At 39.8% G+C, this 20,908-nt stretch overlaps 1 protein-coding gene across 1 annotated transcript in view; it reads left to right on the top strand.

Moving 5' to 3' along the window:
• Ccdc192 (coiled-coil domain containing 192) overlaps nt 1-20,497 on the top strand; it is a 202,052-nt gene extending 181,555 nt beyond the window's left edge. The window contains exon 6 of the mRNA XM_063232416.1: nt 19,684-20,497. Coding sequence (XP_063088486.1) covers nt 19,684-19,967 — 284 coding nt within the window. The 3' untranslated portion in view covers nt 19,968-20,497. The remainder of the gene's footprint in view (nt 1-19,683) is intronic.
• The last annotated feature ends 411 nt before the right edge of the window (nt 20,498-20,908 follow it).

Genomic DNA, 20,908 nt, shown 5'->3' with positions numbered 1-20,908 from the left:
CTCTTTGCAAATTTCTCCATCACTGTAGAATTATTTTTTGTAAGTTCAAGATGAAATGGAATTACATTTTGAAGTTGCAAAAACTAAATAAATAAATACATAAATAAAATCAAGCTGATAAAATTGGAATTTCACAGGGAGCCAGTAGTGAGAGACCTCCTCAACAATAGGGCAATTTTATGTTGCCAACTTAACTTAGCATAGACACCACTGGCGTTTACCTTATCCCTGAGTCCATTTTATTATTATTGTGAAATTCAATAAGCTAGATGTACAAAAAAGAGGAAGATGTAGTTGATAAAGCTAGATATGATTCCATGTATGAGAGGTGGATTGATACACTGTATGTTTCTGTGAGCCAGTCCTCTTGTGTGTGTCATGGCCTTCCCACTATGACATTTTTAACCCACTTCCACTCTGCCACATTGCTTCTCATGTACATAAATCACTTTCATGATTCCTTCTCTATAACCTCATTTGCTTTTTACCTCTTCTGAATCGCACTCTGTAGATTCCAACCATAATGCGCAGGTACTCAGGTGCACCGCCACCAACTTGGTATCCTCTAAGTCAGCCCCACCAGCATGCTAGTTCCTCATGGCTGTATATTTCCACGAAGTAGTAGAAACTGAGGAAGAAACATGGACTTTGAGAAAGTTCTTGCTTAAGGTCCCACCACCTGGGAATTGAGAATATAATTTATTTATTCATCTGTCTGTCTAGGCCCTGTGTGTGTTAGGTAAGCAGTCTACCACTGAGCTACTCCTCCAAGTCTTGAGAGCATAATTTTCTGAATAAGAGTTACAAGGACATGAAGGTGAAGAGAACAGAAACTGCAAGCTTCACTGGCATGGAGAAAATTAGACAAAGTTAAATAATTGTTTGAATCAATCGGATTTTCTGGTAAGATAGGTTCAAGAGGAGTATGGGGGAGAGGAGGAGCTGGGCAGATCTGGGGTGCCCTCACTGGCCTCTCTGCGTGTCTGGAGGACTCTGGATTTCTGCGCCCAGACTGCTGGAGTTCCCTCAGGCTTCCAGGTGCAGTGAAGGAGAGAGGTGGGTTTAAGGCTTCCACATCAGCCTCCCCATTCCCGGCTTCATTTGGAGACCTGCTGAGCTCCCAATAGGTGGGCTGGCCCACACTACCAGCCTAGCCCAGCCTGTTTAGCTGCCGCGCCTGGCCACAGGTCTGCAGAGGAGGAGCTGGGCAGATCTGGGGTGCCCTCACTGGCCTCTCTGCATGTCTGGAGGACTGTGGATATCTCTGCAACCAGGGAGGGTCCACAGGTTCCTGAAGCACTGCGGCCTGTGGTGAGTACCCTAACCCGGCTGCGATTGAAGAACTGTGGAGCTTCCAAGGGGCAGGTGGGCGCACAGTGTCCCTGAGGCCCAGCTTGTCTGGAACTGCGGAGTTCTGAGCAGGCAGAGGAGGGCCACTGGTTCTGTAGGCCTAATGGCTTGGAGTAGCGCGGCGCCAGAGTCCCAGTAGCTCCAAACATAGAAGGGGATTTTCAACAGATCCTGAGGAAGCTTTCAAGTAACACTTGAAACACAGAAGTATAGGAAAATGACAAAACGAAAGACCAAATTACAACCTCAAACCTCCAGCCCATCTCAAGAAACCCTAGGAGCGATGTATATAGAAGAAAATATATCCCATCCACCTCATATATCAGACACAATAGCCACTGAAATTGACAAGCAACTCCAGGAAGCTTTAAAGAAATTCAAACTCGAAATAATCTCCCAGATAAAAGAAGAAATGATAAAAGAAATGAAAGAGATTCTAAATATATCTAAAGAAAACACAGATAAAAAATTGGAGGAAATAAACAAAAAGATAGAATCCCTAGACGAGCAATATAAGAAACAAACAGAATACATAATGCAGATGCACAGAGATATACAGGAAATAAAAAACTCCACTGAAAGTTGTAAAAACCGCCTTAATGAAAGTGAAGATAGAATTTCAGACCTTGAAGACAGGATTGCAGCTAGTGAACAGGAAAGGAAAGATCTTTTGAAAATAACAAGGAACCAGGAAACAACAATTCAACAAATGCAAGACGATGCAAAGAAGAATAACATAAGAATGATAGGGATTAATGAAAGAGAGGGAGACAACATGAAGGATGTCAGGAGGATATTTAGAGAAGTAATAGCTGAAAATTTCCCAAGCATGAGATCAGAAACTGACATCAGGATCAGTGAAGCATATAGAACTCCAAACAGTCATAACCAAAATAAAACTACACCCAGACATATAATAGTCACCATCCCAGAAATCCAACACAAGAATAGATTATTAAAAGCTGTCAGAGAGAAAAGACAAATCACTTATAAAGGAAAACCTATCAGAATCACAGCAGACTTCTCAGCACAGACGATAAAGTCAAGAAGAGCATGGAGTGAAGTATTCCAGATCCTAAAGCAAAATGATTTCCAACCAAGACTGATATATCCTGCAAAACTATCATTCAAAATAGATGGTGCAATACGATACTTCCATGACAAAGAACAGCTGAAGAACTTCATGAACACCAAACCAACCCTGCAAAAAATATTGAAAGACAGTTTAGATACACAAAGGAAAAAACCACTAAGCAAAGCAAATAATTAAACAGAACCGAAAGATAAAGATGCAACAGCAGAGAGATAACATTCCTACAATTAACCAGCATTTAACAGTAATAACCATTAATGTAAATGGTCTCAATGCACCAATCAAAAGAAACAGACTAGCAGAATGGATCAAGAAACAAAATCCAACCATATGCTGTTTACAGGAAACCCATCTAACCCAGAAAGATACTCACAGACTGAAAGTCAAAGGATGGAAAACAATTCTTCATGCAGCAGGAATCCAAAAAAAGGCAGGAGTAGCCATTCTGTTTGCAGACAACGTGAACTTTAAACCAACAATGACCATAAAGGACAAAGAAGGTCACTACATACTCGTAAGGGGAAAACTCCAAGAGGAAGAGATAACTATCTTAAATATATACGCACCAAACTCCAGAGCACCCAGTTATATAAAACAATTATTAACAGAAATGAAAACTCAAATTATCAGTAACACAATTGTAACAGGAGATCTTAATACACCACTGACACCAAGGGACAGATCAACCAGACAGAAAATGAGCAAAGAAATAACAGAACTGAATCACACCTGTGAACAAATGGGTTTGATAGACATATACAGAATGTTCCACCCAACAACATCAGAATACACATTCTTCTCAGCAGTACATGGATCATTTTCTAAAATAGACCATATATTAGCTCACAGAACATATTTAAGCAAATGCAAAAGAGTTGAAATCATCCCTTGCATATTATCGGATCATAGCGCTCTGAAATTAGAAATTAATGACAAAGGATACTGCAAAAATTCCGCAAACACATGGAAACTAAATAACACACTCTTGAGTAATCAGTGGGTCACAGAAGAAATTAAAGAAGAAATTAAACAATACCTAAAAGAAAATGAAAATGCAGATACAACTTACCGGAATCTGTGGGATGCAATGAAAGCCGTTCTGAGAGGAAAATTTATTGCACTGAGTTCCCACATCAGGAAAACAGAACGAATACAAGTAAATAACTTGATACTACACCTCAAACAGCTAGAAAAAGAAGAGCAAGTCAAGCCCAAAGCCAAAAGAAGAGAGGAAATTATAAGAATCAGAGCAGAAATCAATGCAATAGAGACTAAGAAAACAATCCAAAGAATCAACGAATCAAAGAGTTGGTTCTTTGAAAGAATAAATAAAATCGATAAGCCCCTAGCCAACCTTATTAAAAAAAGGAAAGAAAAAGCTCAAATTCATGCAATAAGAAATGAAAAAGGAGAAATCACTACAGACCCAATAGAAATACAGAGGATCATCAACACCTATTTCGAAAACCTCTACTCTCAAAAGTTTGATAACACAGAAGAAATAGACAGATTCTTAGAAGCATATGAAGTACCAAAGCTAGATCAAGAGGATATAAAACTGTTGAATAACCCAATCTCTGCTAATGAAATTGAGAATGTAATTGGGTCCTTGCCCACCAAGAAGAGCCCAGGCCCAGATGGATTCACTGCAGAATTCTACAAGAAATATAAAGAAGACCTAATGCCGACACTCCTCAAACTATTCAATGAAATTGAAAGGGAAGCAATCCTTCCTAAGTCATTCCTGGAAGCAAATATTACTCTAGTACCAAAACCTGAGAAAGACCCAACTATAAAAGAGAACTATAGACCGATCTCCCTAATGAACACAGATGCAAAAATCCTCAATAAAATATTGGCAAATAGGATCCAGCAAATCATCAAGAAGATTATACACCATGACCAGGTGGGATTCATCCCAGGAATGCAAGGATGGTTCAACATACGCAAATCAATAAATGTAATCCACCATATCAATAAAGCCAAAAATAAGAATCACATGATCATCTCTATAGATGCAGAAAAAGCCTTCGATAAGGTCCAACACTTATTCATGATAAGAACTTTACAGAAAATTGGAATAAATGGTCTTTACCTCAATATAATAAAGGCCATTTATGACAAACCAACAGCCAGCATCATACTAAATGGCCAAAAATTGAAAGCCTTTACTTTAAAGTCGGGTACAAGACAAGGATGTCCTTTATCACCACTCCTATTTAATATAGTACTGGAAGTACTAGCCAGAGCAATTAGGCAAGAAAGAGAAATAAAAGGGGTAAAGATAGGAAAAGAAGAAGTTAAATTATCATTGTTTGCAGATGACATGATACTCTACATAGAAGACCCCCTAAACTCCATTGAAATACTCTTAGATACAATAAATAAATTCAGTAATGTGGCTGGATACAAAATCAATACTCAGAAATCAATAGCATTCCTATACACGAACAACAAAATTACAGAGAGGGAAATAAGAGAAACTGGACTATTCACATTAGCAAGCAAAAAAATGAAATATTTAGGAATTACTCTTACGAAAGAAGTGAAAGACTTATACAGTGAAAATTATAATACACTGAAAAAGGAAATTGAAGATGATCTCAGAAAATGGAAAGACATCCCTTGCTCATGGATAGGAAGAACAAACATTGTGAAAATGGCCATTCTCCCAAAACTGTTATACAGATTCAATGCAATCCCAATAGAAATACCATCAACATACCTTATAGATCTAGAGAAATCACTCCTAAATTTCATCTGGAACCAGAAGAGACCTAGAATCGCAAAGGCAATTCTAAGCAGCAAAGACAAAGCAGGAGGCATCACAATCCCTGACTTGAAGTTATACTACAAAGCAACAGTAGTAAAATCAATATGGTATTGGAATCAAAACAGAGCTGAAGATCAGTGGAATAGATTAGAAGATACAACCACAACTACGAACACACTCAACCACCTTATTTTTGATAAAGGAGCCAAGCAGGTTCACTGGAAGAACGACAGTCTCTTTAATAAATGGTGCTGGGAAAACTGGCTCTCCATTTGCCGAAAACTAAAGCTAGACCCATGTCTATCACCATGTACTAAATTAAAATGTAAATGGGTCAAAGATCTGAATATTAAAACAGAAACACTAAATCTATTGGAAGACAAAATAGGTAGAAACCTTGGAGACATAGGAGTAGGTAAAGAATTCATGAACAGGACTCAAACCGCACGGGAAATACTTCCCAGAATCAATAACTGGGACCACTTCTTATTAAAAAGTTTCTGCATGTCAAAAGAAATCTCCAGCATAGTGAAAAGAAAACCCACAAACTGGGAAAAGATTTTAGTGAACTCTCTCTCAGACAAGGGCCTCTTGTCTAAAACTTATGAAGAATTAAAGAAACTCAGACCTCCGAAATTCAAAGATCCAATCCAAAAATGGGCATCTGAGATGAATATGCAATTCTCAGATGAAGAAATGCAAATGGCAAATAAATACATGAAAAAATGCTCATCATCATTGGTCATTAGAGAAATGCAAATTAAAACCACACTGAGATACCATCTCACTCCTGAAAGAATGGCCAGGATCAAGAAAACCGACAACAAATGCTGGAGAGGCTGTGGGGAAAAAGGAACTCTCCTGCACTGCTGGTGGGAGTGTAGACTGGTACAGCCTTTGTGGAGATCTGTCTGGAGATTTCTCAAAAAGTTGGGACTGGAAATCCCATTTATTCCAGCTATTCCACTTCTAGGCATATTCCCAGAAGAACTGAAAGCATCATACCACAGTGATATATGTGCACCTATGTTTATAGCAGCACAATTTGTAATCGCCAGATCTTGGAAACAACCCAAGTGCCCATCAACTGAGGAATGGATAAAAAAGTTATGGTATTTCTATACAATGGAGTATTATTCAGCTATAAAGAAGGATCACATTGAGATATTTATCAATAAATGGGCACAGCTTGAGACCATACTCATAAGTGAAATAAATCAGTCTCGCATGTGTGAATACCGAATAGTTTCCCTAATGTAAGTAATGATTCAAATATATAAAAATATGTGGTAATCATGATTCCCCATTAGGTGGCCTTGAAGCCTTATAAAGTTTTCACTCATTAATTAGAAAGGCTTTATTCTGGGCTTCTTGATATGAAAATATTTGAAGCTAGAGTATATGAAGTTTTACCCAAATATTTCAAGGAAAAAGACACTATGGTAACTACTATTAAGTCAGGTTATAAGGTGGTGAAGTACTAGGTTATTGAAACAGTCATGCTGTGACCTCTATTGTTATATTGTTATGTCCTGTTTTATCTCAATCTCCCCCTTATTGTTTCAAAAAAAATTATTTAGTCATTTCTTATGTTTGTCTTAATTAAAGAAAAAATTCAAAAAAATTAGGATATATAAATAGTAACTCTTTTCGATTTCCTATTAACTTGTTTTGAAGTCCTGTAGTACTCCCACGATCTTGTTTTGACTGATTAGACTCTGTTCCATTCTATATGATAGTATCAAGTTTGAAGACATAGGCAACTACTTTGAAGACAATAAGATTCACTAAGATACCCATTCTGGTTTGACTATTGTCTTCTTTGGAAGTCCTGTAATGTTTACAACGCCTAAGTTTTATTGGTCTTGTTCTCTACTGTTTTGTCCAACTTTATAATATCTAATAAGATAGACAATTCTTTTTAAGGAAACAAGGGACAACGTTGATAACCATTGTTGATAAACTTGTACTCTGTTCTACACCATGTGCTACGTCTATCCTTGGTATTGACTGACAGCTTTGTTTTGCCATATTTGACTGTATTCTTCCCCCCCCCCAAAGAAAGTAATAAGCACTAAGGAGTAATAAAATCCAAGATGTGTAAATTTTGTTGTAAAAAAGAGAGGGAAAAAAAAAAAAGAAAAGGAGCTCTAACGGATATAACAGCAAGTGTGTTTGGGGGTGTTAAATAGCTGACTTTATCAATGTTTTTGGAACATTGAACACAGCTGTTTGCAGTCTCCCTGTTTGAATGTCCACCTTGTGTTCTTTGATACTGTGATTTAAGGAACTATTTTCAAGAAAATAGTGTGTAATCTACTAGCAGGTAATTTCTTACTGTTATGGTTTTTTGTTTTGTTTTGTTTTGTTTTGTTTTGTTTTGTAGTTCTGTATTGCGTGTACCCTTACGCCGCTTTGGTTTGTTTTGTGTTTTTCTCTTTTTCCTCTTAAATAAAAAAATAAATAAATAAATAAATAAATAAAAAGAGGAGTATGGGGGTGTGGCTCCGTGGCAGAGTACATTTACCATGCATGAAGCTCTCAGTTCATGAAAAAGAAGATGAATGGAAAAGTGTATGGATAAAGAAGAAATCTGAAATAACCCCCCGCTTTCTGACTTCAGCAGGTGGATGCATGACCACGCCGTCTTACTTGATTGGGAAATACTGGTAGATCATCAACTGTGGAAATTAGATAATTAGTTCACTTTGGGACATATATTATACATGAAGTTCTAAGAGATCTGAATATAGGGCTCCAGGCCCCAGAGCTCTGGTCAGATTTAGATTGTAAATTTTATCGTTCATGTGAATAGATTGAAACAAAGGACATGGGAGTGAAAAAATCTCCTATACAGGGAAAGAACAAAGTTGAAGACCAGGAGCGTAAGGAAATCCATGCAGTGGTCACTCTGAGACACGTACAAAATAAGCCTAAAGGAGGAGCCAGAAAGCTGGAAGGAAAACATTGTCATATTGCAGAAGTCAAGAGAAATGTGTTCTAAGGGTACAGATAAATGTGTTCAGAGTTTAAATAAAATGAGCTGTAAGCAAGGGCATTGGGTTTAGTGTCACTGGTAACCTCATGAGGCCATTTATTAAAGTAATTAAAACCTAACTTGATTGCAATGGATTGGTATGAGAAAAATTGAGGAAATGGAATAGATATGGACAACCCATCCAAAAGATGTAAAGAGTGACATAGACTGGGTGTGGGGGTGGTGTATGCCTATAATCCCAACACTGGGGAGGCTGAGGCAGGAGGATTGCCACAAATTGGAGGTCAGCCTGGAGAATGTCCTGTGCTCAAGGCCAGCCTGAACTACGTAGTGAGACCCTGTCTCAAAAAAACAAAAAAGAAGGCAGGTGGGATACAGGAGCTGAACAGGCACTGAGTAGTTTTGAAGGTGGCAGTAATTGAATATATTTAAATGTTAATTGCTTTGAGCCATTAGTAAGGTTAATATTTACAAGGAATACTCCCACTCTGTGGCTTAACATTCTGGAGGAAATTCATACTTCTCCATATTTTTTTTTCAGTGATGGAGATTGAACGTAGGGCTTTGCACATATTAGGCAAGTGCTCTTCCTGTAAGCTACATCCCCAGCCTCCCTGGATATTTTAAAACCTTCAGTTCTCCTTAGTTGGAATCCAGGCCACCTTCCACTTAAGTGAGTTCTCTGGGTCTCCTGTAATGAATGATATAATTTTCTCATTATGAGATATTTATTAGTCTTCTTTCTAATGATTACCTACTGCAGCTATGATCCATTACCTTAAGCTTAGTAACTGAAAACACCCACCTCAAATTTATTTTACAGTTCTGGAGGTCAAATGTCCAAAATAAGCAGTAAAGAGTTAAGGCCAAGGTGTTAATGGAGTTGCATTTTTTCTAGCAGATTTAGAGGAAAATGTTTGCATTTTCCAGCTTCCATAGGCCACATACCTTTCTTGGCCCACAATCCAGATATAGGAGTGACACAGGGATGGTACTGGGCTTCCAATAATATAAGGGAGTAGAACTCCCAGCCTGCTAGCATTTATTAGGAGAAAGAAAAGTTTCTGTCTAAGAAGAACAGGAGAGGTTCTGGAAATGCACTTTTAAAGGGACTTTTTAGAGTAAAACAATGAGGTGAGGTGGGTATAAGGTGGGACAAAACTATAGTTAACTAAAATGATTAAAAGAATAGTCATAGGTAACATTGCCCAGTGGAAAATCACAAGGTGGGTGTGAGGACAAAGCTACGGTCATCCAATAAATTTACACATAGTTGCCTAGGTAATATGGATCAAATGGGGGGTCAAACAGAGAAGCAAGTCATGCAGCAAGTGTGTATGGACAGACAAGGACTTTGCTGGAAGAGACGGGGCAACTTTTAGACCCTGTTCCCCCGACGTGATGGATGCCTAGCTAGAGTATTAATCATTGCTGTTCATTCCTAGTGGCGGGATGTGATGTAGTCATTTCTCCTTGCCTTGAAGCAAGACCTTCTAACAGTGCACCCGCAGCACTTACCCTCTGCACTGACCGCTCAAGGGCCCAGTCCTGTAATGTTTCTAAGTAATTCAGTTATCTATAATAATCTCTTTCTCTGTTTTCTAGTCTCATGTGTAGCATCTTCAGGTGTTTCTGACTCTGGCGCCCTGATTATTTCTCAACTTCTGTTATTTACTTTGCATCTACCCAGGTAATTCAGGATGACGCTTTCATCTCAAGATTCCTAGTTTCATTGTATCCCTAATTTAATTTCCATCTCAAGATCCCTAATTCATTTGTCACATATCTTCAGGTTTTGGGAATACCTTTGAGGTTGTCACTCTGGATAATTTTGCCGGAAATTTTGAGGGGAGATCATTATTCTGCCAGCCATGCTGCCCTATTTTCAAAGTATTCTGAAAAACTTGCTGAGACTCACGGGGGGAACCTTTAGAGCTGCCCCTGCTTTGTGTTTTATATCAGCAGAAACCGCAGCAACAAATTTCAGCAGTGCCATTCCTGTGAGGGGAGTATTCAACACTCGAAGAAATTTTTTTTCTAACAGTTATGTGAAGATTCCCCTTCACTGGTACTAGTAGCAATTGATTTTATCATTTTTAGTGTTTATGGAAAATAAGTCAACATCCTAAATTTCTGTGTGATCCACCAGGTGTTACAGTATTTTTTATAGTTTATTGTGTGTTACAGACAATGTCTTTTTTAAACTTCAGCCAAGAGGACTGCATATAGGCGTTGTACTACATCTAGGGGGCTAGTACAGTTCAGTGACACAATCTGTCATCCCCAGCCTAAAAAAAGGAAGAAAATGAGGGCTGGGGGGAAGTTCAAGGGGGAGAAGAGCTGACTGCTATGAGGAATAGCTGCACGTGTCACTCAAACTTGTGCTTGCAAAATGACTAGAGCTCAGACTCAGTGTATTTGTAAGCTGAATCAGCTCATCAACATGTCCTGTACCCCATTCCACAAACTCTATTTCTCTGTGTAGTTGAAACAAGTAAAATCCTACTAAACAATAATATCCTGTTGTTCTCAGAACAAAACTCACTAATTTTCATTGTTTTTATTAAAGAAGAGCCCCAACTACACAAGTATGACTATGACATAATTTTATTTCCAATCCTACACAATCCCAGAAATCATTGCATCACTTGTAGTTGCTTTGCTTCTGCAGCTTTGGGGTTGAATCTCACACTGAGTTACTGCATCCCCAACCCTTTTTTACTTTTTATTTTGAGTCAGGGTCTTGCCTGTTGTCCAGGCATGGTTCAAACTTGCAATCCTTCCACCTCAGCTTCCAGCAGTGTTGGGATTAAAAGCATGCCCCACTGCACCAGGCTAGCACTGTGTGAAAATGAATGCCAACAAACTAACTAAATATTAAGCCTTCCTCGTTGCATGACAGTGCAGCCCATAAAAGTCCTCTGCACCACGAAAATGAGACAAAATCTACTGCTTGACACTGCAACCCAAAACATCTGAACTCATCTTGTCTTAACTGACTTTGAGTGCCACTGACTCCTTTTCCTGAAAAGTACAGAAACAGGCCTTCATCTGTCTCCTCTCTCGTCCTTCTACACAATCTCCTGCCTCTTTACCACCCTTGAATTTCTGACCTTTCCATGAAGGCCTATTTTAACCTTTAGGCTTCTGACCAGCCCATCAGTCAGTGTTCTGGCTTTAGTTGCTCTAAATGGGCCAGCCTGCCAGTGTACATAAGGGCACTTTAGGTCCTGCTCATTGGAAGAAATGAAACAGATTCCAAAAACCTTTTCTTCTGTTTAGAATGACTACTTCTTGGCATAAATTAGAAACATTATCATGCTAATGCTCTTGGGGTCTTCTCAACCATGATGAAAAGGTCCTTCTGTAAAATATCTTGATGTGACCTGAGACTCTAACATGGGTTGGGAAGAAGATCCGTTCTAACACTATATGTTAACCCTAAACATTTTGCCTTGCTGGAAAAGAATAAAATCCATGATCTTCGAGATATCATCCCTTGGCATTCCACACAACTGGAACTCCTCCCCACACCAATGTCAACTAGGCACGCATCTTCCCGTGGTAATGTTCTTATCTCCCGAGGCACACCAGCTGACGTCAGCAAGCCAAGAATAAAGCTGTGGTACAGGCCTTCAGACTGGGATTCCCTTCCTCCCTGGGTCCTGATAGCTGTTAGTCTTTTACAAAAGCTAGTGAAGAGCTGTGGTGCTTCATCTAAGGGATGATCCTCCTTTCCTCTCTTTGGATCATCCTCTTGTTCCCACACACTGCTGGCTCATGGGAAGGGAAAGAGACTCTTCTCCAGCTATTCTTGCAAGGAGATAGATCCATTCATCCACTAAAACAGAAACAAAAGCAAAAGCAAAAGAAAACCTCACACACTGCTCATTCTGTCTGTATGTTCTGGAGATGATTCCACCAGGTTAGAGCCGGCAAGATGCTGCTGGCATGTCAGCTAATTAAAGGATGGGAGGGGCTGTGAGGACCATGGACGTATTTCGTCAGCTAGTAACATCTACAGGCAAAGCCTTGCCAAATAGTCAGGGAGAGGTATTAAAGAAAAGGGTTGTGATCCTTTCTCCTCCTGGTTCAAATACTGCAAGTTGTCAAGAAGAGGCTTGCCTAGATTTCTGGCCACCTTTTAGGATTCAGCCAAAAGCTTGGTTTACCATGCCACTTATAAGTCAGCAGAAATTTAATTAGAAAAGTTGACTAATCAGAAATTTAGAGGGAACTTTGTAAAAATGTAGATTCCATGGTATTCTTCTAGGTTCATTCAGAATTTCAAGGGTGGGGTTTTGGGTTCTCTATATTGGCAAAGCTTTCCAGGTACCAAGTTTGAGGAACCATTTATAAGGGTTAGAAAATCTAAATAATAGATTTTGGAAGAGGTCTAACAGACCAGTCCAAACTTTTGTTTTCTGTCAAAAAAAGAAAAGAAACAGAGAGAAGTCTCGTGTACTTTTATGCAATCACAATAGTATTGTTAATATTATGTATTATTATTAAATGCAGTAGTGAAAATAAATATGACTATAAGCCTCAAATCAGACCTGACTTTCCCAGCGCTCAGCCTGCATGCCAGCAGAAGCACTAATCTCACAGGGAACTCAGCTCAGTACCACAGTTGTCATTAGCAAACACAGGATGTCATAAAGATGATAAGATAGGCAAGGAATTTTGCAGGCCGCAGGGCATCTAGGGACATTTGGGGATACCTGGAGATACCTGGAAATTTAAACCAGACCCTTCAAGGACTTTTTGCCTTCTATGATACAAGACAGAGAACGTTGACCACAGATGTTTATTATAATATTCCCACCTAATGTTCCCTGCCTTCTTTCCATCCCCCTAAAAAAGGGGCCCACTTCTCTTTTTTCCCTAAAGATAGTCTTTTTGCCTTCTGTCTGCACTCAGGCACAATAAACCCATGCTATGTCACCTTCACATGAGCCTGGTGGTCTCTGTGGGTCCCCCCACCTGGACCATGTGTTACAATGACCAGTAAGGAAATCTAATGACACACGAATTGAAAACTGGACTGGCCCTTTCCATGGTGATTTTGTACCATACATGAAATTAGCTTTCATGCATTTATTCACTTGACAGCTGGTATTACAGGCATACAAGATCATGCCAGACCAACATTGGCCTTCTTATACAAATAAAAACTACTAGAGAGGGAGAATGCAGAAAACTTCAAGACAGTACTAATCTGAGTTTCGAAAGATAAACAATTTATATGACAAGAGTTCAAAAAAATGTATCTTTTATTTCAGAGAATTATATTTTCTCAATTGTCCATTGAGAAGGATAGATAACTAGAAAGTTTGTGTTTCTAAAAAATTTTTGTTCAGATGAGAATGTATTTCTTAATTTTATTTTATTTTATTTTATTTATTTATTAATTTTGTTTTCTGAGGCAGGGTCTTATTACGTGCTGAAGGCTGGTCTTGAACTGAATATACAATCCCAGGTTGGCCTCAAACTCAAGATGGTCCTCCTGTCTCAGCTTCCCAATATTGGGATTATGGGCGTGTGCCCTAATGATGTGTCAGACTACAAACTCATGTGACAAGACATGAAACTAGACTCTTTGGTAGTTGTTGACAAATATACACAACTTTTTAAAACAACATGAAGTAAGTCACAGTGCAGAGGAGCATTTGTGCAGAGGAGGAAGCTGATACAGTCTTTTAGGCCAAACAGTGATCCTGAGTGGCTCTGGTAGAATGAGGTATGTAATCACCTCACCAGGAAAAATCTTCCTTATAGAGTAAATATTTGGCAGGCATGGTCATCTGCTTGAAAGGCAGAGAGAAAAGTAAACTTTCACAAGTGAGTACCCAGCAGAGGTGTTTGTCTAAGCTGATCAAAAACGTCCTTTAAGATCTAATGCAGGGTTGCCCTTCCTGGCCCTACAGTGGAGCTATATGACTGTGCAAGCCAACATCATATCTTATTTATTCTGTGTGCAGAGTCCCAGTCATTAATTACTAGACAAATGAATGAACAAAAAGACCACCTGGGTGGAACACTCTCTCTCTCCAACATCCGACTGGGAGCAGCATGCTTCCCATGGTGAGAGATGTTTGATTCAGAGATGAGGTCAGTGCTTCTCCACATTTCTCTGTTCAACAAACACTTGTGGGTGGCAGCAGTACAGGGTTCTACAGGGGAACGACCTTCTTTCGAGAAAAGTATTTAGAAAATATGAAAAGTCTTCAGCTATTCACTGGCTCAACGTTCAGCACTGTATCACTATTTGTAGAAAACTCAGCTTTCAAAGTTCCTGAAGCAATGTTCTAGGTTTTTTGACCTAAGCCGACATCCCGTGTAATTTCTCTGATTTACAACATGTGTACCCCAGGCATTTACCTGTCCCTGAGTCATAGATTTCCACCTGTCCTTTAGCTCTATAATAGCTTGCACCTGCAGAGATAAGAAAATGTACATTTGGGGCTACAGATAGAGCTCAGCCCTAGCATTCTCTAGGTCCTGAGTGCAATCCCTTGCACACAGGTGTGAGCAGATTTTATTCGCTGATTACAATTTGGCAGCCAGTGCCTGAAAACAAGCTACTTGATTAGAAAATCATCACAGAAATGTTAAAGAATTCTTACAGTGAGTGGCACACAAAGCTAGAATTTCCCCAACCTACATTCCAATTCTCAGATTCCTTAAACTGAAATTCCTTCTTCTGTAATCTATTTAGTCATTATTAGTTATTTTTTATTGAATTTCTCTGTGGCACTTTGCTAAGAACATGAAGGTTTTGAGGTTATAAAGAGCTGGAAGCTGGAAATGGCCAATGGCAAATGTCACAAGTTCTTCTGGACCTTTGGTCTTCATGGCTGCCCCAAAGAGAGCACAGGCTGGCCTGGCTACAAACAGAAGTCTTCCTACTTTCTAAATTTTTCTAATCATGCCCATTTTCTACCATGTATCTCTTCTCTCTTCTTTGCTATGACCCTATGCCTCATTCTCACACATTCTAGGGCTTATGGAGGCAAATGCTCTCCCACTGAGCTAGAACCCCAAGCTCCTAACATCTATTTAAAGTGAAGGAAGAAAGGAGAAAATAATAAAAAATGGTGTGAGCTTATAAAAGCCTCTGCAAAAATGGCCAGTTCATGCTTTGATTGTGGCTGATTAGGTTTTCCTCTCTCCCAGAGACTGAAGGGCACTTCTTGTGGATGTCTCTGGATCTCCTGAAGTCTCGGGTGTGGGATCAAACCTAGGTTTACCTGGTCAGATGGCAGAACCTCAGTGATTCAGCAGGCATGGCTCTGGTGAGACTGTCTGTCCCAAAAGTCTAGGGAAGACTGCAGATATTTGAGATGTGGTGCTCGGAAGCCCTCAGGACATTAGGGACACATGCCCCACCCTGTTACAGATGAGGGAGGCTTGATGAGGAAAGAGCAGAACAATTGTTAGTGGCAGAGTCAAGAAAACTCACTGGAACAATTCCTAATATTCACATAGGATAGGAGACACTCAGAGTGCTCATGTTGAAGAGTGCAAAACCCTTTTATCATATGCAATGTGTTTAGAAATAAAATAAAATCATATTACATGTGTTAAAAGATCACTTGATAGTAAAGTAGTCTTGTATGAGAAATTTGCTTTTTAGTGTGCATACTCCTTAGCTTGCCTCCTAATTGGTATTCTCCTGTAGAATACATGAGAACAATGCATTGGGAAGCGAAGATCTCGTGTCATCTCTCCTTGTTTCATCTTCATGTTTCTTCTCTACTCATTTTCCATCATCTTCTCCTTGTGCTATGGACTGACTTATGCCTCCTCCAAATTCATAGGTTGAAGCCCTGTCCCCTGGTAGATGGCCTTCAGAGATGAGGTTTGTGGAGGTCCTATAATTGGTAATTGGGGCTAAATGAGGTCATAAGGATGGGGCCTTTGTGATGAAGTTAGTGCCCTACAATGAAGAGAGCTTCCAGTCCCTTTCCCTCACCACATGAGGACACAGAGAAGATGGGTTCTTCTATAAACCAAAGACTGCACCAGAACCCAACCATCCTGACAGTGTGATCTGGGATTTTCTATTAGAAAATCCCAGAACACTATTAGAAACAGGTGTCTTTTTTCTAAACCGGGTGTCTTCCAACCCCAGGGCCAGTTCTTGGCCTGTTAGGAAGCAGGCTGGCCAGCGAGCAGAGCTTCCCCTGTATGTGTAGTCCTTCCTCATCACCTGCATTGCCACCTGAGCCCTACCTCCTGTCAGGCCAGTGGTGACACTGGATTCTCATAGCCATGCAACCCTGGGAACTGGACATGCAAGGAATCTAGGGTTGTCTTGTAGGAAACAGGTCCCTGATGCCAGAAATCTCAGGGACCTTTGGCTCTAAGCACCCCAGTGTGTTTCCAAGCAGATGAACACACCCCACTTCTTTCATTTTCTTTCTACTTTCTCCCTCTGCTTCTATTCTTGAGACAGAAAATGTAGATGTAGCATCTGTATAACCGCCCATCTAAGGCTTTTCTGATGCATTTTTTGCTCCTATGCATTAAAAGATAAAGTCTTTGATTTTCTACCTACATCGCCTTATTGGGAGGGGCAGTTTGGTCAAAGAGAGAGGCGCAAAAATTTTGCTTGTTTCGTTGTGCATGTGCGTTGAAGGAAACTTTTTGTCACAGGAGAAGAGCTGAGAAGAGAAAGTTTGAAAGAGAGCTAAGAAGGAAGAAGCTAATAGGCACCTTCAAGAGGAGTGGCCCCCGAGCCCCCACTGTGTTCTTGAGGCCCAGCCGTCCCCTCCTGTCTACTATTTTTCTCCTTGGCTTCTTCCCGCTCCCACTGTGGCACTTTCATTTTTTGGTTTCCACTCCTGTGCTAACTCAGTGCAGCCCATAGAACCCATTCTCTCAAACATACATGTACATGCTTCTACCTTCTGTAACCTAGGGTCACAGAAAATTGTCCTCTGGTTAAAAATCAGTGTTCTCATTTGTGAGAGTTAGCTGGATCTGTGCATTCACAATAGCATATCTGCCTAAGTGCCAGTGTGTGTTCATCTGAACAGAAGTATAGCCCAGCACTATCCAAGTGAAATTGAATGCTACAAATGCAGGTCATGTATTTTACACTTCCTAGCGGTTGAAAAGAAACCTCAACAGTATATTTTATTTAACAAAAGATATCAAAATATTATCATTTAATGCATAAATAATAAAAAATGTAATGAGAAACTTCACCTTTTTAAAAACTTAATCTTGCAGATCAACAACTTACAGCAGTTTCCTTCCAGTCTAGGCATACTCGATTGCTTACTGGCCACTTGTGGCTGCTGTACTAGAGTGGAGTTCTTACCTAATGAAAGAAAAGGTGAGGAGGCCCTGGCTTATCTGCAGAAGAGAATGGCCTCCTGCCCTTGGCACGCTCTCTCTCCTGGGCTGGAAAGCACTTGCCTATTGCAGATACGGTGATCTAAATGCTCCTCTGAAGTTCAAGAATTTTTTTCCATGGTGCTTATCTTAAGAAAGTCACTCAAAAAGCTACTCAGATTCTCAAGTATTATACTCTTTCCAGGGGTTTTCTAGGGACTTGTCCTAAAAAAGAATTGGACAGGAAATGAACGAGCAAAGTTTTACATTTGTTAAAGGTTTTAAAGGAAAGAAAAGGAGAATGCTCTGTGGAGTGAGTATGAGCCAGTTAAAGGTAGGAAAATACTATACCCTGCAGGGTACAGAGAGGCTAGTGAAAAGGCTCACGAGGTTAATGGTCACCACCTTTCTATCTCCCATTTGGATGTCAGATCTAGGCCATCATGTCAAAAATCCCTTTGATCTGGAGCCAGCAGGTAGCATTCTCTGTTTGGGACCAGGTACAGGGCTTGGAAGTGGCTCTGCACATGTATCCTGGATCTCAGTGATTGACAGGTCACGCCCATTTATCTAGCAATTTTGCCATGCCATAATCTCTATCTCTAAAACACCATCTTCTTAAATATTAGCATTAGAATTTCAGATAATCAGAACAAAAGATTCTATGTGGATGCTTAAAATTTAGTAATTGTTAAAAATAATGTCTAACAGCAGAGAATGACCTAATTTCTCCTCTTTGCTTGCTTGCTTGTTTGCTTGTTTATTTTTGAGATAGGGTCTTACTATTGACCTTGGCTGGCTGTGAACTCACTATGTAGTCTAGACTGGCCTCAAATTCATGGCGATTATCTTCCCAAGTGCTGGGATGACAGCTGTGCACCCCCTTGCTTGGTGCACCCTTTTAATACTCTTATGCAACCAAAAAGATCCCATCTCAAGCTTTCATCTTGTGATCTCTGAGAAAGCAACGACAGCTAACGAGTCTTACTTGCTGAGAAATAGATGATGCCTGGCCTGCAGCTATATAACTCAGTAAAGCTGCCACACTTTTAGAAATGTGGTACACAACAGTGCCAGGCATCTTGGCCTGACAGGAGTGTTCTCCTTAGGTGTAGCTATGAGGATTGTCTTCACTGGGAGCTGAGTAATAACTAGACCTTCAATCATAGCAATCACGAGTCCAAGCCATGTGTCAGGTTCAGCCATATGCTATTGGCTCCATTATTCTAAAATGATACCTGAGCCCTTGACTTCGTCTTCTACTTACACCTAAGTATTCCTCTTTACATGGCTTGGACAAATTTGATGGTGAAATTTTCAAGAAAAGAATGAAAGAGAAGGGCAGTGCTGCTAAGGTCTAGTAATGGAAGGTTTACTTCAAGGAGCTAAATTTTGGATGAGCTACTGAGATTCGTTGTCAAAGACTCTCTGCTGTCAATCTCTAATGTCTTGGCTCTTTGCTGAAGATTCTCTCTCCTTTCTTATTCAGACCTTTATCCTTTTCTAAGGGATTAGATGACAGGAATTGACAAAGGATAAGCTCTTATGTCCAGGGGAACTTTGCAATTTTGTTTGAAAATGCTGAAAAGTATTCAGACCTAAAAGAACTCTCGATGGGAGGTAACATGCAAATACATTAGTTTTCTGGATCATTTCAAGTATACCCCTTCCCAACTCTACAGCTGATTTGGATTGAGAAACTCATCTTTTCTATCATTTTTATGATAAGCTTTTTTTCTCGATTAAATAAAATTTTTGTTCAAAGCATATTTTTTACTTGATGGTAACCCTTTGAAAGGTTCTGAGGATGACTGTTATTGTAGGTTAATTTTCAAGTTAACTCATTCCCATAGCTAATTGAAAGTTAAGTATAAATATTTTTTTAAAAAGAGTTGGCAAAGTCTAAATCTCTTCACTCTCAAGAGGCTTCCAAGTTCTTTCAGGAGCATCAGAATATTTCCCCTCGCTGGGTCTAGATTCTCTTCTCAGTACGCCTAAGCAGATGATGCAACATCTCTGCTTTCTTTTTTAGAACGTGAGAAATGAACCTTTCTCATTTGCCCTCCCTTTAAGTTCTGGGAACTCCAATTAAAACTGCTCAGAATGTCCTTCTCCTGCTTTCTTCAGCAGCTAACTTACTGGAAGAGTGCTGTGAGAGTCTCCTGCCTGAGGAAGAAGGCGATAGGAAAGTCAGCTTGATCACGGAGCTCTCCATACAGCTTTCGCTTCAGACAGAGAGGATCATCCAGCTAGAAGCAGCTCTGGAGGAAAAGGAAAGGAAGATCCAGCAGCTGGAGGCTGAGCGGAATTGCCATCTTCCCCAAGAAGTCATGGACCCTCCACAATGCTTAGAAGAAGTCCCGATTTTCTCTACTAGGATTATTCCTGTGTTCTCTAATGAGGATTTTTGAAGATTTGCAGTAAGAAACAATAAAATTGTATTGACCATTAAAGTAATATCTAGAACACAAGTAGTCTTTCAAGGAGCACCAGTGGCCCAATGGGCCAGCACATGGTACTTATGCATAAGTTGTCTTTCAAGTTCAAGTTCATGGATCTGAATGTTTTCTATAATGTCCATTAGAAGGAAATAAAAGAAAGGGAGGTGTTCAGAAGCCAACAATGAATGTTTCTCCCTTACACAGAAGCAGTCACGTAACCACACAGCTGCAGAATGTTGTTTTTATACAGTCCTGCCTGAGAGCAGAGGGAGAGGGAGGAACATCAGACCAGACAGTAACACAATTTAGCATCATTGTCTTAGCATAGATCTGTCACACATAGGGTAGGGGTGGCACCAACCCTGTGTTCATGTGCAACCTGTTGTGAACAGAAAGCTGTCACCGAGGGCCAGATTCAACTTCAGGAATGTACATACAATACTGAAGAGTTGAATCTTTGCCAACAGAGTAAACGGCCATAAGGTCTTTCCTTTGATGTTCCCTGGAGTTTATTTCTTTATGGCATACATTTTAGAACATTAGCAAGGGTAGAAGTGAGGTGAAACCAAAGCAATTTAAAAAAAAGAATGTATGAATCAGAGCAATAGTCCTTTGGGAAAACTGTCCTGGGATAGCATCTCCCTGGGAAAGCACATAGCACTGTTTTTCCCGACAAACGAAGACTGAGACCAAAGCAAAATACACTCTTCTGTTATGATTGTATCACGTAACTGTGAGCAGCAAAAAAATAATGGCATGAAGAAAGGAAATGCATCTAGTAATTTCTATAATGATTTCTAGTTGATTAATAATCAACTAGAATGAATCATAGCAGATTTTTCTTCCACTTATCTCTCGAACTATTTCCCTGCCAAAGGGAACAACTAGGCTCTAACTGATAGGAAGACTCT

This window comes from Cavia porcellus, unplaced genomic scaffold (genome assembly GCF_034190915.1).
Source record: "Cavia porcellus strain 051 isolate PalLab524CR breed Dunkin Hartley unplaced genomic scaffold, mCavPor4.1 scaffold_21, whole genome shotgun sequence".
Taxonomy (NCBI): Eukaryota; Metazoa; Chordata; class Mammalia; order Rodentia; family Caviidae; genus Cavia; species Cavia porcellus.
This window is presented reverse-complemented; position numbering and strand designations above follow the sequence as displayed.